We start from the raw sequence: 15,249 nt of genomic DNA, 5'->3' as shown, positions 1-15,249 counted from the left end.
AGGGCAAAACAGAAGGATTAACATGAAAATGATCCTAGTTCTGCCTGCCAATGAATACAAGAAGATCAACATGATGTCCACCTGTGCATCTCTGAAGTACATCTCATAGGCCTGGATGGTTCTGCGGCTGGCCTGGCTGCCGTGGTAGACCACAGCATTGAGCTCGGTCCAAGTCCTGAACTCTCTCTCCCAATTGGGAATGGTAGAGAGCGGGGCGATCACCAGAAAGGGCCCCTGAATCCCCTTCAGGTAAATTTCGTAGAGGAATGTAATGGATTGGATGGTCTTTCCGAGACCCATCTCATCAGCCAAGATACAGTTACGTCTGTGGAAAACAGGGAGTGACAGTCAGCTTTCATGATAGGACATTCTTTTTCAAATGGGACTCAATCCAGACGAATGAATAAACTAATGAAAAAAGAAAGGATAATTGCTACTGTTTAACAGGTGAGCAAATCACCCCAAACACGGCTATTGCAGCTTGGCCTGGTCCTTTTTCTACCTGCGTGAGCAGAGGAGGGCGCATCTGGGATGCTTTGAAGTAGGAAGAGGGCAATGATGGCGGCTTTAAGAATTCCATGCAGCAGCTTTAAATTCAGGGAAAATGGCACTTTAAAACTAAAAAACTTATTTAGTATGTGGTAGTGAAATGATTGAGGTGTGTCTGCATCACTTCAGTTCAATCATGGATTTCACACTTTGCATATGCTGTATAACAACATTAATCACACTTTTGAATCTGAATTAGTCATGATTGATCACAGGCTATAACTCTTGCATGAATAAAAGTAACCCAATATTTGGACACAAATGCAATTGTATTATCACAAAGTCATACAGGAACTTGTTTTTCCTTAATGTTTTACTTAAATGCACGTCATTTATTTGTTCAGAACTTAGAAACCAGTAGAGTGTAAAAACAAGTTGCCTTTATATTGAAGCTATGACCATATATATATATATATATATATATATATATATATCTTATTTGTGACACCTAAAGACTTCCAAAGTTTGCGAATAAATAGATGTGATCAAAATAGTATCATCTCACGGAGATTCCCCGGTCATTTTGAGAGATAATGAGCTAACCACACACGCCATCGCGTTACGTGGAGGTTGGGACTGCAGATCCAAGTCAGGGACAAAACGGCTCCTAAAAATATTTATGCTAGTGTCTGCAGAGATCACTTTGTAAAATGTTTGTTTGAACATGTGTTTAAGAAACTTTATGTAATGCAATTGAGTTTATTCTCTACTGTATTAGTAGTGTTTGAGAGCAGAACTAAATGTGAAAAAAGGAGCAGAGATGGCATAAGTTTGTGGTTGCTATGCCTAAATATAACTAGAAGACCTGCTTGTGTAAATAAACTAGCGTCATGTAATAAATATCGTCATTGTTGGTCCAATCCACCGTGTTTTTGTTGTCCATTTTCGAAACAGAAACTAAAAGTTTAGTTGTTGTTGTGCAGGAAAGCCAAGTGCTTAATTGGACACGGATGACCACGTTATAACATCTTTGGTGATATTGTTAGCATCAGGAAAATATCCTTAATAATATTAATAAAGTAGACAAATAAACCTGAATCTTGATATTGCTAGCAAACATTGCTGAACAACATCTACAGCTAAATAATGAGATAACATATCAACATCACACATAAAAACAACTGCAGGCATGAATTGTAGATGAAACTAATATTTGTAGCAGGAAATCAACTGCAAACAAAAAATTAGTGTCACGATCACAGCAGCAAGGCACTCTTATTTCATGATCGCTTATATATTTGCCTCTACACCTTTCAAAATACGCCAAAATCTGCAGTGATGCAGGTACATAAACAGCAGCCTAAAGGGACTCTAGACCATCGCCTGAAAACCAGAAGTGCCTCTAGGTGATGCAGGTACATAAACAGCAGCCTAATGGGACTCTAGACCATCGCCTGAAAACCAGAAGTGCCTCTAGGTGATGCAGGTACATAAACAGCAGCCTAATTGGACTCTAGACCATCGCCTGAAAACCAGAAGTGCCTCTAGGTGATGCAGGTACATAAACAGCAGCCTAATGGGACTCTAGACCATCGCCTGAAAACCAGAAGTGCCTCTAGGTGATGCAGGTACATAAACAGCAGCCTAATGGGACTCTAGACCATCGCCTGAAAACCAGAAGTGCCTCTAGGTGATGCAGGTACATAAACAGCAGCCTAATGGGACTCTAGACCATCGCCTGAAAACCAGAAGTGCCTCTAGGTGATGCAGGTACATAAACAGCAGCCTAATGGGACTCTAGACCATCGCCTGAAAACCAGAAGTGCCTCTAGGTGATGCAGGTACATAAACAGCAGCCTAATGGGACTCTAGACCATCGCCTGAAAACCAGAAGTGCCTCTAGGTGATGCAGGTACATAAACAGCAGCCTAATGGGACTCTAGACCATCGCCTGAAAACCAGAAGTGCCTCTAGGTGATGCAGGTACATAAACAGCAGCCTAATTGGACTCTAGACCATCGCCTGAAAACCAGAAGTGCCTCTAGGTGATGCAGGTACATAAACAGCAGCCTAATGGGACTCTAGACCATCGCCTGAAAACCAGAAGTGCTTCTAGGTGATGCAGGTACATAAACAGCAGCCTAATGGGACTCTAGACCATCGCCTGAAAACCAGAAGTGCTTCTAGGTGATGCAGGTACATAAACAGCAGCCTAATGGGACTCTAGACCATCGCCTGAAAACCAGAAGTGCTTCTAGGTGATGCAGGTACATAAACAGCAGCCTAATGGGACTCTAGACCATCGCCTGAAAACCAGAAGTGCCTCTAGGTGATGCAGGTACATAAACAGCAGCCTAATGGGACTCTAGACCATCGCCTGAAAACCAGAAGTGCCTCTAGGTGATGCAGGTACATAAACAGCAGCCTAATGGGACTCTAGACCATCGCCTGAAAACCAGAAGTGCCTCTAGGTGATGCAGGTACATAAACAGCAGCCTAATTGGACTCTAGACCATCGCCTGAAAACCAGAAGTGCCTCTAGGTGACGTGATTGCAACCTTGCACTAGTTGACAAACTTCAAATATGGCTGCCGGGGTGGGGATGAAGGTTCAATCAGAGTGAGGGGTTCATTTGCATCTAATAAATCTGCCTGTGAAAACGGCCTGTTAAACAGTGGCTTGAAGAGAAGTCTTTACATCAAAATTTGGACTAAAGAACCAACATGATATATACCACAAGGAGGGGTGTTAAAATAGTAGTAAAATACCCCAAGTTAGTCAAGTTTTACTTACGAGTTGTACCAGTTGAAGGTTAGCCAGTTGAGGCCTTCAAGCTGGTATTCCCTGAGTGCGTTTGCGTTCCTGTAATCTTTAGAGTCTTCCAACTTTGTCCATTCAGAAGCCTCAGGCCGATCCTAAACAGAGAAGAAGGAACGGCTCCAAAAAGTTAGTGGCTTTTAGACAGTGCACAGGTTGTTACATGTATGGCACATTCTCAAATAGTTAGTTGATGTGCTGTTGCGGAAATAAGAGTCATTTAAATGCTGGATTAAACCACAGCAGTCAGTCTGAGGTCTGCACTGAAGGTTGCCAGCTTGTTAATGAATGTCATCCTCTGGCTGCAGCCATCCAGCTTCTACAATCTATCGTGTAATGGACGCATCATTGGCCCATTGTCTAGAATCTGATCAATAAAAAAACCTTACAACTGCGTGCACTAACTCTGCAACAATAAGTAGGGAGATGTTAGGGAAGGACAAGTGACAAGAAGACCTCAGCTTGGCAGCTGCTTCTGTTCAGCATTAAACACACTCTTAGTGGTTTGGCCTGGCCACAAGACCGGGGCGTGTGTGTGTGTGTGTGTGTGTGTGTGTGTGTGCGCCAAACCACAAGAACGTCGCCCCTTGGAGAGCAGTTAAGGGGACTGTAAATCTGTAGGAAGGCAGGCTGGCCAAGCCACACACGCCTATGGGTATGGAGGAGCTATAAATGAGTATAGTGTGTTTCAGACTTCACTTAGTGAGGAGTGAAGTGATGTTGTGACAAACTAGGTGCTTGTTTGGGTACAGTCTCATGTGTACTTGTTATGACAATATTCATACTAGCAGAAATGTAAGTGCTTAAAACATCCAAGAAGAAGTCATTTGTATAACAGACTGCTTTTGTATCATTCTGCCACTTAGCGTTCACACCACACCACCATATGTCCATACTTATTGTTGGCTTCATCTTAACACAACATCTTGCGATACGTTCAACAAACGTTACGTTATGCAATCAAGGAATTTGAGAACACTGAACTAAAATGTCATAAACTAAGATATAACTGTTAGTAGTAAGCAAGTGAATGGGTTAAAGACTCCTAATTAGTCTGCTGACATATGCAGTAACATTTATCTACCTATTATTTTGTACACATATTGACGCCGGACAATTTTCAACATGGATTCAGCGACTTACCACTCGGTTAGTGTTAGGTGTGCGAGCGGCAATGCACTCAAAGTCCTCTATTTTGGACTGGTCAATATCCGCCTTGAGTTCCCAGGTGGAGTCTTCATAAGGCAGACTGCACCACTTCACCAGGTACAAGGTCACCGGCTGCACACAGAACACTTGTTGAGTGTGGACAACTTCAAGCCCATAAAAGATGTCAAGAGGAGATCAAGCACCTCTGAGTTTTCATCTGTGCTCTCTGAAATGTCCAGGACACGGTCCACCTCCACGTAGTCCGGGTTGAAAGGCTCGTCATCCATCTGGAAAGAAAGCAGGCAGGATTTCACTGCATATCGATTCATGGCATATTAGAAGAAAGACATCCAGTACATTTTCAGTAGGAATCAACGTTTTTGGCCAGGTCTGTTTTGGAGTCCCGTTCCAAAAGTTGAACAATAGATTGTACACCTGAATGTTTTAGAACCAGTCACAATCTTTCAAACTTTCATTTAATGTAGAATTTGACAGTATTGCTGTAAATCAGATGATGTATGACTGGATGCCATTTTGGAAACAAAATAAAGTGCACAATAATTATACAAAACCACAATTAAAAGGTTTGGGTTTTGCCCTCAAAGCCCTCGGAACAAGAACAAAAAAGGATCAAAAATATGAATAAAAACAAGAAAAATATGGATCAAATGACTTGAGTATTGTTTATATACGGATACTATCCTAGGTATGGATCACAGCTTCTGGCGAGCCATTCCTTTCCCTCTAGTCCTCCAGTGATAATAATAGCTGGATGAGCATCATCTTAGACACGGTTTCACACTGATGCGTTTGTAGCAACTTGCTCACAAAGTTGTTTTGGCAAGACACGCACCCAACTGGAATTGGTGTGCAAGGAGGAATAGCTGAGCATGCATCCCTTCTGAAGGAATCTTCTATGCCAGTGCAATCTTTAACCATCTCTAATTAGCTTTCACACGTTTACTCTGCCGGACTATAAGCTGCTACGTTTTACCAACGCTTTGATCCCTGCGGCAAATATAATGGTGCGGCTAATTTATGGATTTTTCTTCGTTGACGGCCATAATGCAAGCAGTTTAAAAAAAAAACAAGAAAATGTGTGTTATTGTTTTTCCTTCCATTTACTGTGTTTAGCCGCAAGTACAAGTGCCATTCTGTCATACAGCTGTCCACAGCGTTTCTACTCGTATGGTTTCTTTACTCAAGCAACATTTGTAAGTTTTACAATATAACTAAAACAATTCTTACTTACGACAGCGTCCCATGTGTGATGTTTGTAGGAGTGTTCTCATGCATATTTGTACGTGCTGTCGTAATGTAATGTAGCTAGTGTTGTCAGCATTAGCCAATATGCTAACACGAGTGTGTTAGTATTGTTAACTAACAATGGCATTATTTTTGTATTGTTTCAGTAAATTCACCAAAACGCCACCGTGGCGTTATTGAGTCGGTTTAGCTGATTGGAGAGCTAGCTTGTAAAGCTATGAAAAGAAACCTTTACAAAATATTTCTGTGTAATAACTAATTTCAAACGTATATGTCTGCAGCTAATATATGGGAAATTGTGGTAATCTGAAATTTCCTTGCTCATTTCTATTGTCTGCACCATGTTCACTCTCTCTCTCATCCACAGTATGGAGTGCAGCTGACGCAAGGCAGCAGCACACACCTGACCTTGATTAGTAGCAGCCTATTTTAACTGGCTGCTGACGGCCTGTGAGCGCCGGAACTTTGCCATTGCTTGCAACCTGTTGGTCGCGCCAAGAGAACTCACTAGTTCATCGTGTACCTTTCATCTCAGGTTGGCCCGTATTATTCCTAGCCTTGTCTAGCGTTTTATTTTTGTACCTAGTCTATTTACTTCTTTCATGAAGTATATTGTTTCCTAGCCTTGTCTAGCGCTTTTAGTTTTGTGTGTTTTTTTTCTCTTAGTAGTTTTTTTACATGGTGTGTTTAGTGTTTTCCACCATCGCCTTTGTTTTGCTACCTTGTGCTTCCGCCTAATAAAAGGAAGAACAATTGTAAACACAAATTCGTCTCTGCATCCTTGGGATCCACCTCACCTAATCCTAACAGAAATTACTTTAACCCTAAACTTTAGTGGGTGTGGTTATACACCAATCTAGACCGTAAAATAGTTATTGCCCTATTTGGCGTAGCAGCTAATTGGAAGTAGATGTGCAAGAATGGTGTAAAGTTCTCCAGGGAGAGCAGTGGAGTGAGATGATGGACTAATGGACTTACCTCAGTGATGAAGTTGTTGAATTGCTGCTTGGCCTTGAACCTTTTCACCTTTTGCTGTATTCTCTTGTCTTTCTCCAGCTCTTCCAGCTCGGCCCAACGACAGTGGAGGTAAGAACTACACACAAAAGATTTGACAAATAAGGCTTGAAATGATTTCCAGAATAACAATAAAGAAGCGGTATACTACAATCTAGTTGTTTTGTTATATGGTTCATATAGTTTGTCTCTAACTTATCAACAGCTGATGATAGGACTGTTACAATTCCAACCTTTGCCACTGAGGGCCACACACTGGAAAAACCAAAGCATGCGGGGGCCATTTTTGATATCTTTCATTTTCAAAACCATTAAAATATATAGATTGTTTTTAACATTAAGGGCTAGATTCCAGGGAACCAGACGGGTCTCGGTCATGAAAATGTTAAAAAGAAGTCTCTTATATAATCATTTTTTCACATTTTAAATCTCTATATTAACTTTAAAACTATCCGTGTGTGTGTGTATATATATATATTGTATATATATGTATATGTGATGCCCATTTTGGTTAAGAAAACCCAAAAGAAAATATGCAACATCTCCCTCCCCCCATAAAAAAAGTGAAAGTGCAATATTTGCTGTATAGTAATTGGAGCCTTAATTAGGTCCATAATTCATTTGATGAACTTTTAGAGCAATGACAGTTAAAAAAAAAAAATTCCCACTGAATTTGTCAGGGACCCACAAGTGATACGTTGTTAATTTATTTGACTTAATACGCTTACGGTAAATCTCTAGATCAACTTCAAGATCCAACCGTCGCTTGGTTTTTTAAATGTTTTTGTTTGTTGCCCTTTTTGTCCTAGAAAACTTTGTTTTTGATGGCAAATACAAACTATGCAATATTTTCCCCAAAAGAGGAAAGTAATTGAAGCCTTAAATAGGTCATAACAAAAACTTTGATTTATTATTATTTTTGAGCAATGTCAGTTTTAAGAGAGGTATGAGAGTCAACATTTCACCTTATTGCTTTTTTTAATTTTATTTTTAGAATGTGCTAATTAAGAAAATGAGCTGCAAGTTGCACTTTGGACACCTTCTTTGTGAGAGGGAAAAGAGTATGTGTAGGAGAAAGTATCACTCACAAGCCCTTGAACTTGACGTAGAACTCCTCCACCTCAGCCTCCTCCCCTGACTCCAGCTGCAAAGACAAGGACACAGGTCTTAGATGTGTGCTGGACAAAGTCAAAGGTTATGTGAGAGAAAAGTGCATGCAAACAATGCCAAAGTGGTTGGTTTACTAGAATTGTAAGACATCTCTTGCATGAAGATATGTAGCAGACAATGATAGTACTACTGTAATGCCATGAATCATCAATCACACTCGCATATAGCCGCAGGAAACGCTAGATTGGTGTCTGGCGTTGCTCTCGCGCTGTGGTTTGGGCTGCATGCCAAGCCTGGGCTCAAATCTGAATGGAGCAGTGTGTGTGTGTGTGTGTGTGTGTGTGTGTGTGTGTGTGTGTGTGTGTGTGTGCGTGTGTGTGCGTGTGTGTGTGTGTTGAAGACAGCTGGCTGGCAAACAGAAAGTAGTGCCAAGCGTCTGTGTGTAAAATAGGCGTACACGCACAGAAGACCTTCTGCGATGACGTCACCTCCAACTAATCAGGTGTCTGCTCAGTGTAGGTGTGAACGTGTGCACACCTGTTTCTTGCTCGCACGCACGGCCATGATCTTCTCCACCACTGGCCCCTCCGCCTCAGCCACATCCTGGAAGCACAAAGTCCAAAACAATGTTGGTGTCCGAGCAGAGTTTGTGCAGCCAACTCCAGCTGGAGCTGACAATGTAAGACCACTGCAGGAACCTTGACACGTGTCCACCTACACTTTTTCTTCCAAAATGGAACACATTTGGTTTTGTCCTCAAAATTCCACACACAATACCCCATGATGATAATGTGAAAATGTTTTCTTTTTGCAAATGTGTTTAAAAAACCAGAAATCCCACGTACATAAGTAATCAGACTATTTGCTCAATACTTAGTTGATGCACCTAACTACAACCTCAAGTCTTTTTCACACTTTGGCCCTTTCCTCTTTGCAGCACCTCAAGCTCCATCAGGTTGGATGAGAAGTGGTGCTTTTCATCCAGCATGTCTCTGTACATTCCTGCATTCATCTTAGTCCAGTCAGGGAGGTGACCAAGACCATGGTCACTCTGTCAGAGATACAGCATTCCTCTGTGGAGAGAGGAGAACCTTCCAGAAGGACAATCCACTAATCAGGCCTGTGTGGTAGAGTGGCCATTTCTTAGTTCAAAAGTGAGCCAAAATGCACCTGGAAGACTCTCAGACCATGAGAAAGTCAATTCTCTAGTCTGATCAGACAAAGATTGAAGTCTTTGGCGTGAATGTTTGAAGGAAAGCAGGCACCACTCTTTACCAGGACAATACCATCCCTACAGTGAAGCATGGTGGTGGCAGCATCATGCTGTGGGGATGCTTTTCACAGCACCAACCGGGAGACTAGTCACGATAGAGGGAAAGATGAATGCAGCAATGGAGCTTGAGAGGTGCTGCAAAGAGGAATGATTGAACGTGGCCAAAGATACAGTAGGTGTGCCAGGCTTGTGACATGGTGTTCAAAAAGACTGGAGGCTGTAATCGCTGCCAAAGGTGCATCAACTAAGTACTGAGCAAAGGTTGTCAATACATGGGACTTTTTATTTTTGTAATTATTCAGCAGAATTTAAACAAACAACTTTTCACATTTTCATTATGGGGTATTGTGTGTAGAATTTTGAGGAGAACAATGAATGTAAGTGGGTAAATACTGCAGGTGGACCCAGACCGTACCTGCAGCTGGCCTGATGAGGACGGGGACTTTGGCGTGGGCGAATCGTCGCCGCTGTCGTCGTCGTCTGAGATTCGAAACTCCAAATCCTCGGTGTACCTCTTCCTCTTCACCTGGCGACAGGAGCGCCGCTTCTGATGCACACAAGAGCAGAGGGATTGAAAATGAAGAGTCAAGCAGTGTTGACCTGTGCTCCTACAGTCCTTGGACACAAGCACCACCTTCAGTGTTGACCTGTGCTCCTACAGTCCTTGGACACAAGCACCACCTTCAGTGTTGACCTGTGCTCCTACAGTCCTTGGACACAAGCACCACCTTCAGTGTTGACCTGTGCTCCTACAGTCCTTGGACACAAGCACCACCTTCAGTGTTGACCTGTGCTCCTACAGTCCTTGGACACAAGCGCCACCTTCAGTGTTGACCTGTGCTCCTACAGTCCTTGGACACAAGCGCCACCTTCAGTGTTGACCTGTGCTCCTACAGTCCTTGGACACAAGCGCCACCTTCAGTGTTGACCTGTGCTCCTACAGTCCTTGGACACAAGCGCCACCTTCAGTGTTGACCTGTGCTCCTACAGTCCTTGGACACAAGCACCACCTTCAGTGTTGACCTGTGCTCCTACAGTCCTTGGACACAAGCACCACCTTCAGTGTTGACCTGTGCTCCTACAGTCCTTGGACACAAGCGCCACCTTCAGTGTTGACCTGTGCTCCTACAGTCCTTGGACACAAGCGCCACCTTCAGTGTTGACCTGTGCTCCTACAGTCCTTGGACACAAGCACCACCTTCAGTGTTGACCTGTGCTCCTACAGTCCTTGGACACAAGCACCACCTTCAGTGTTGACCTGTGCTCCTACAGTCCTTGGACACAAGCACCACCTTCAGTGTTGACCTGTGCTCCTACAGTCCTTGGACACAAGCACCACCTTCAGTGTTGACCTGTGCTCCTACAGTCCTTGGACACAAGCACCACCTTCAGTGTTGACCTGTGCTCCTACAGTCCTTGGACACAAGCACCACCTTCAGTGTTGACCTGTGCTCCTACAGTCCTTGGACACAAGCGCCACCTTCAGTGTTGACCTGTGCTCCTACAGTCCTTGGACACAAGCACCACCTTCAGTGTTGACCTGTGCTCCTACAGTCCTTGGACACAAGCACTAGCACTGACTGAAAGAAGACTTTCTAAATGGTCCTGGTTGTGTTCCACCCGGGACCAAATGGAGGGCAGCAAACTATACACAAGCACCAAACATCAACTTTTTACTATAAAGTGTAGAAGAAGCTGAAACTTCCGACTGTTGACAAGCTTTCTTTAGAGCACAGGTGCCCAAAGTGGGGCCCACATAGCCTAAATTCTGGACTTTAAGCTGCTACTTTTTTCCTACACTTTGAACCCTGCGGCTTATAAAATGTATGGATTTTTCTTGGCCGACGGCCACAAAGGAAATAGTTTTCACTAAACACATTCAAAGACACTTCAATGGTGTGTTATGGTTTGTGCTACGGCGCCATCTTTTGGACGGGTTTGCTGACTGCAGGTGCTGCTGGGTCAATGTGAATTCTTGCTGTTTAAAGCTTTGAACCGGAAGTAGAAGTGCCATTTCATCGTCTGATCGTCCATAGCGTTCCTACTCATACGGATGCTTCTTTCATCATTCCAAGCAACATTTGTAACTTTTACAATATAACTATAACAATTCTTACTTACTAAAGCGTCCCATGTGTGATGTTTGTAGGAGTGTTTTCATGCATATTTGTACATGCTATCGTACTGCAATCAAGCTAGCGTCGTTAGCATTAGCTAATATGCTAACATGTTTACGAGTGTCTGTTAGTATTATCAACTTACAACGGCATTCTTTTTGTATTGTTTAAATTTAGTAAATTCACCAAAACGTCAGCGTGGAGTTATTGAGTGTTTAGCTGATTGGAGAGCTAGCTTCTGCAGCTAGTGGGTCTGTGACTTCTGTTTTGTTTGATCAGCCGTTTTACTGCCGTGTTACAGACAGCGTTTGGAAACAATAAAAGTATGTAAATAAACATTTTCAGAGTATTTGTGTGTAAATAACTCATTTCACAACATATATATCTGCGGCTAATATATGGAAAACATTTTTTTATCAAAATTTGAGTGGATGCGGCTGATAGTCTGGAAAATTCAGTATTCATACTGAGCTCTTTCAAACGTTCACAATCCTTGATGGCATGTCCACAAGGCTAACTGGTTAGAGCTTAAACAAATACTCAGAGTCTCCTTTTTTTATTATTGATCTATTGGAGTGGTGCCCATTATGTCGATCGCCTAGCTACCTGTCGATCTCAGAAGGGGTGTCGCCAAAATCAACCTAAAAATGCCATCTTAATCTTAAATTTGACATCAGATTTGCCTCTTAAATCTTGTGAGTTGCCTGCAGTGAGCTCAGTACCAAGAAAACATTTCTACACAGACTCTCTCTCCCAAACAACACCGCACAGTTCATGTCTTCACAATAAAAGCCAGCATTTACAAAATAAGGGTCTTAGAAAACTAGCGCACACAAGCTAGCCTGCAATGTTTTTCTCATAAAGGAGTATGGAAGCTGGACAAATATTTGAGTTCCTCTGTTTAATGCTAGTCAAGAGTTGTTGTACCTGCACACCATCCTCGTCCTCCTCTTCTGCAGGTGAGGGGGGCGGAGACTTCACCTCCACATCTTCGCTGGCTGAGCCCTGTCGCTTCCTCTTGGAATCCTTCTTGGCAGCAAGAGCGCCATCCTCAAACTGCACGGTCTTCTTACTGATCAGAGCAAAGCAAACTTTATTTGTATGGCACTTTTCATACAGTGCTGCACAGACACACAACAACAACATTTAAAAATAGCATAAAATATGTAAAAACTAAAATATTACTACTACAATAAAAAAGGTAATGGGAGGGGGAAAAAAGCAAGGCTAAAGTCCACAAGCTAACAAGACCTGTGTCCCAGGGCAGTGGCCATGTTTGATTCAGCCATTTAGAAATGATTAGCGTGCCCCAGGCTCTGGAACACAGGGGGTTAATGCGATGAAAGGCTGCAAGATGGAGAGGAGGCTCAAGAGGGAGGGCTGAGGCTTCCTCTAATCTCTGGCATGGAAAGAAAGAGGAGCGGGATGTGTGCATACAGGAAGTGCAGAGGACACTGGTGTAACCATGCACACCAGCACAAATACTCTTTGGCTCAGGTAGGCTCTTCAGTTCTTGGCTAGGATGCGGACTGTATGGTCTTATGCTTGCAAAAACCAGTTAGACTACAACTGCATGTGTCTAAAAGTCAAACAGTAGATTTGACCAGGTGGACTTTTCAATAATGTTGTCTGTCTATCTGTGTTGGCGACTTGTCCAGGGTGTACCCCGCCTTCCGCCCCAATGCAGCTGAGATAGGCTCCAGCACCCCCCACCCCAAAAGGAACAAGTGGTAGAAAATGGATGGATGGACTTTTGAATGACATTGTAGCTAGGGATGTATTCATTAACGCTACTAATTATAACCCCACTGTTCTGAATTAAAATGATCAAAAAATTGTTCTGATGAACTCGCATGGACTGGCGCGAGCTTGCTAGCTTAAATGCTAACATGAAAACAAGAGACATCAACGTCTTTCTCCATTAGGGAAGGACATCCAATTATTTAAACATATTATTGTCTGAGCAACTAAGATTTTAATTGATTTTAAAGATGATAAAAGAGAGAGAAGGCCAACTTGGCTTCAAAAGAGAACATTAAGATAAAACTGAGGTAACTTGTTGGTATTGCAGTGACAAACATTATTGGCGCACATCAAGTTTAAATCACCATCTTAAAGCAAAACACGTACTAGAGCATGGTGCTGCTAGCATGAATGCTACATCGACAACAAACTATGCTAGCAAAGTATACTGCGTCAATGTTGACGCAATTTACAGCCTCCACATGTAAACACTTAACATCAAGGAAGCTACAAGAAGCTGATGTGTGGTACAATACCTTGGAGAGGCACCATTACAGCAAGGATAAACTAGTACACAAACAAGAGCATCAAGTTGCACCTACCGGCTGAAAGAGAACTTATTGTGCATACTGAAGAACATTGGACAGAATCACAACGAGCTGGGCTGGCATTGTACAGTAAAAAGAGATCAGCATTGTCATCTGAAAAGGTAAACAAGCTCGTTTGTTTCCACAACTGCTGAAATTAAAAAAGATGAAACGCAGATTTAAATGGTGCACTAGGTTGTTGTTTATGAGTGCGTTTACCACATGAATGAATACCTGTGCCTGAGTTTGCAATATTATTTCTTTCAAAATGTGCACTTAATTCTTACAATAAATACTGTCACCAAGTTTTGAGCAAATCAATGACTTGCAATTCAGTAAAACATTTAAAAAAGTGTGCCTGTATGACATTCTGACTACTAAATTGCATTTGTATCCAAATGTTGGGATATTTTTATTCATGCCAGCAAATAACCTGTGATTATTGGGATTAAAGGAAAATAATCACTTGACAGGCCTCGTTCATATCAGTACATCCATAATTGTTGCTTTCAACTAGAGAAACAAGAACTTTAAGTACAGATATAAAAACGTTTAGAGAAATAAGTGTTCTCTGGTGAGATAGGACAACAACCACCATTATTCATGTCCCTTCTTGGGTAGAGGTAAGTCCTGTTAGTAAAGCTGGAACAAGATCCTAAATGTAAGGCACAATCTAAATGAACACGAGGTCAAAACTTTCCACATGATGCAGTTATGGCCACCATTTGTTAGCATATCTCCAATCTTGCCCTTTTCCATCACAGCATGGATGTGCATCTCTCTCTCTGCACTCGTCCCTCCTGCTTGCTCACTCCCTTGCTGTCCCTGGGGCCCTTCTCCTTTCATCCTCCTGCCAAGAGCAATAACCATCTCCGTGGTAACGGCTGGTCATGTGACCTGCACCTGTTCCTCTGGCTGGTCGCCACACGCTGGAGCCATCTGGCCCCACACACACGCACACACACACACACACACGCACACTCACACACTCGCACACACACACACACACTTGGCTGCTTCTCTCCCTCCTGCGTGGCCTTGCTTCTTCAACTTCCTCAGTCATCACTCCATCAGCCTCCACACTCTTCCATATACATCTTTGCCTATCATTTTAACTACAATAGGTCAGTTTACCATTTTGTATATGTAGCATAAAAGGTGTATTTTTGTTTTTAAACATTTCTTATAATGTAAGTCAACTGTTAACAGTATTTGAATGACAATGTGGAAAAAAGTTACGGTATAAAAATAAAAAATGTTGAGATCCATGAATGTTTTGCCAGTGTGAGTGATTGTTTACATTTAAAAGACTTTCTTGTGGTCTACATAACATGTCATGCTTTTTACAGACTTTGTTCAAGCTGCTTTCTGACGGTCTCTTCAGAATGACGTGCCTCCACTTTGACGGCGTCTTCTCCCCGTCATCTTTGTTGCAGTTTTAGCGCTTCCATAGTCTACTGACATGTAGAAGTTACAACTACAAGCTACTTATTATTAGAAATGGCGACAGTGGAGGATTTTGGCATGCATGTGCATGTAAGAGCCAGTCTGCCCCACAGCAAGAGGATAGAGAAAAATAATTATCGTAAATTCCTACTTTTTTCCTACACTTTGAACCCTGCCGCTTAGGAGATAGTGCGGCTAATTTGTGTATTTAACTACGCTGAGGCCATTAAAAAAGTTT

At 42.4% G+C, this 15,249-nt stretch overlaps 1 protein-coding gene across 1 annotated transcript in view; it reads right to left on the bottom strand.

The window, feature by feature from the left end:
* The window catches only part of chd7 (chromodomain helicase DNA binding protein 7), a 123,710-nt gene that overhangs the window by 52,474 nt on the left and 55,987 nt on the right, over positions 1-15,249 (bottom strand). The window contains exons 5-13 of the mRNA XM_062070373.1: positions 12,163-12,307; positions 9,534-9,665; positions 8,383-8,448; positions 7,824-7,879; positions 6,700-6,814; positions 4,659-4,742; positions 4,450-4,587; positions 3,283-3,404; positions 82-325 (exon numbers count right to left, since the gene is read on the bottom strand). Of these exons, the coding sequence (XP_061926357.1) occupies positions 82-325; positions 3,283-3,404; positions 4,450-4,587; positions 4,659-4,742; positions 6,700-6,814; positions 7,824-7,879; positions 8,383-8,448; positions 9,534-9,665; positions 12,163-12,307 (1,102 nt within the window). The remainder of the gene's footprint in view (positions 1-81; positions 326-3,282; positions 3,405-4,449; positions 4,588-4,658; positions 4,743-6,699; positions 6,815-7,823; positions 7,880-8,382; positions 8,449-9,533; positions 9,666-12,162; positions 12,308-15,249) is intronic.

Source organism: Entelurus aequoreus, linkage group LG14 (genome assembly GCF_033978785.1).
Source record: "Entelurus aequoreus isolate RoL-2023_Sb linkage group LG14, RoL_Eaeq_v1.1, whole genome shotgun sequence".
Lineage (NCBI taxonomy): Eukaryota > Metazoa > Chordata > Actinopteri > Syngnathiformes > Syngnathidae > Entelurus > Entelurus aequoreus.
This window is presented reverse-complemented; position numbering and strand designations above follow the sequence as displayed.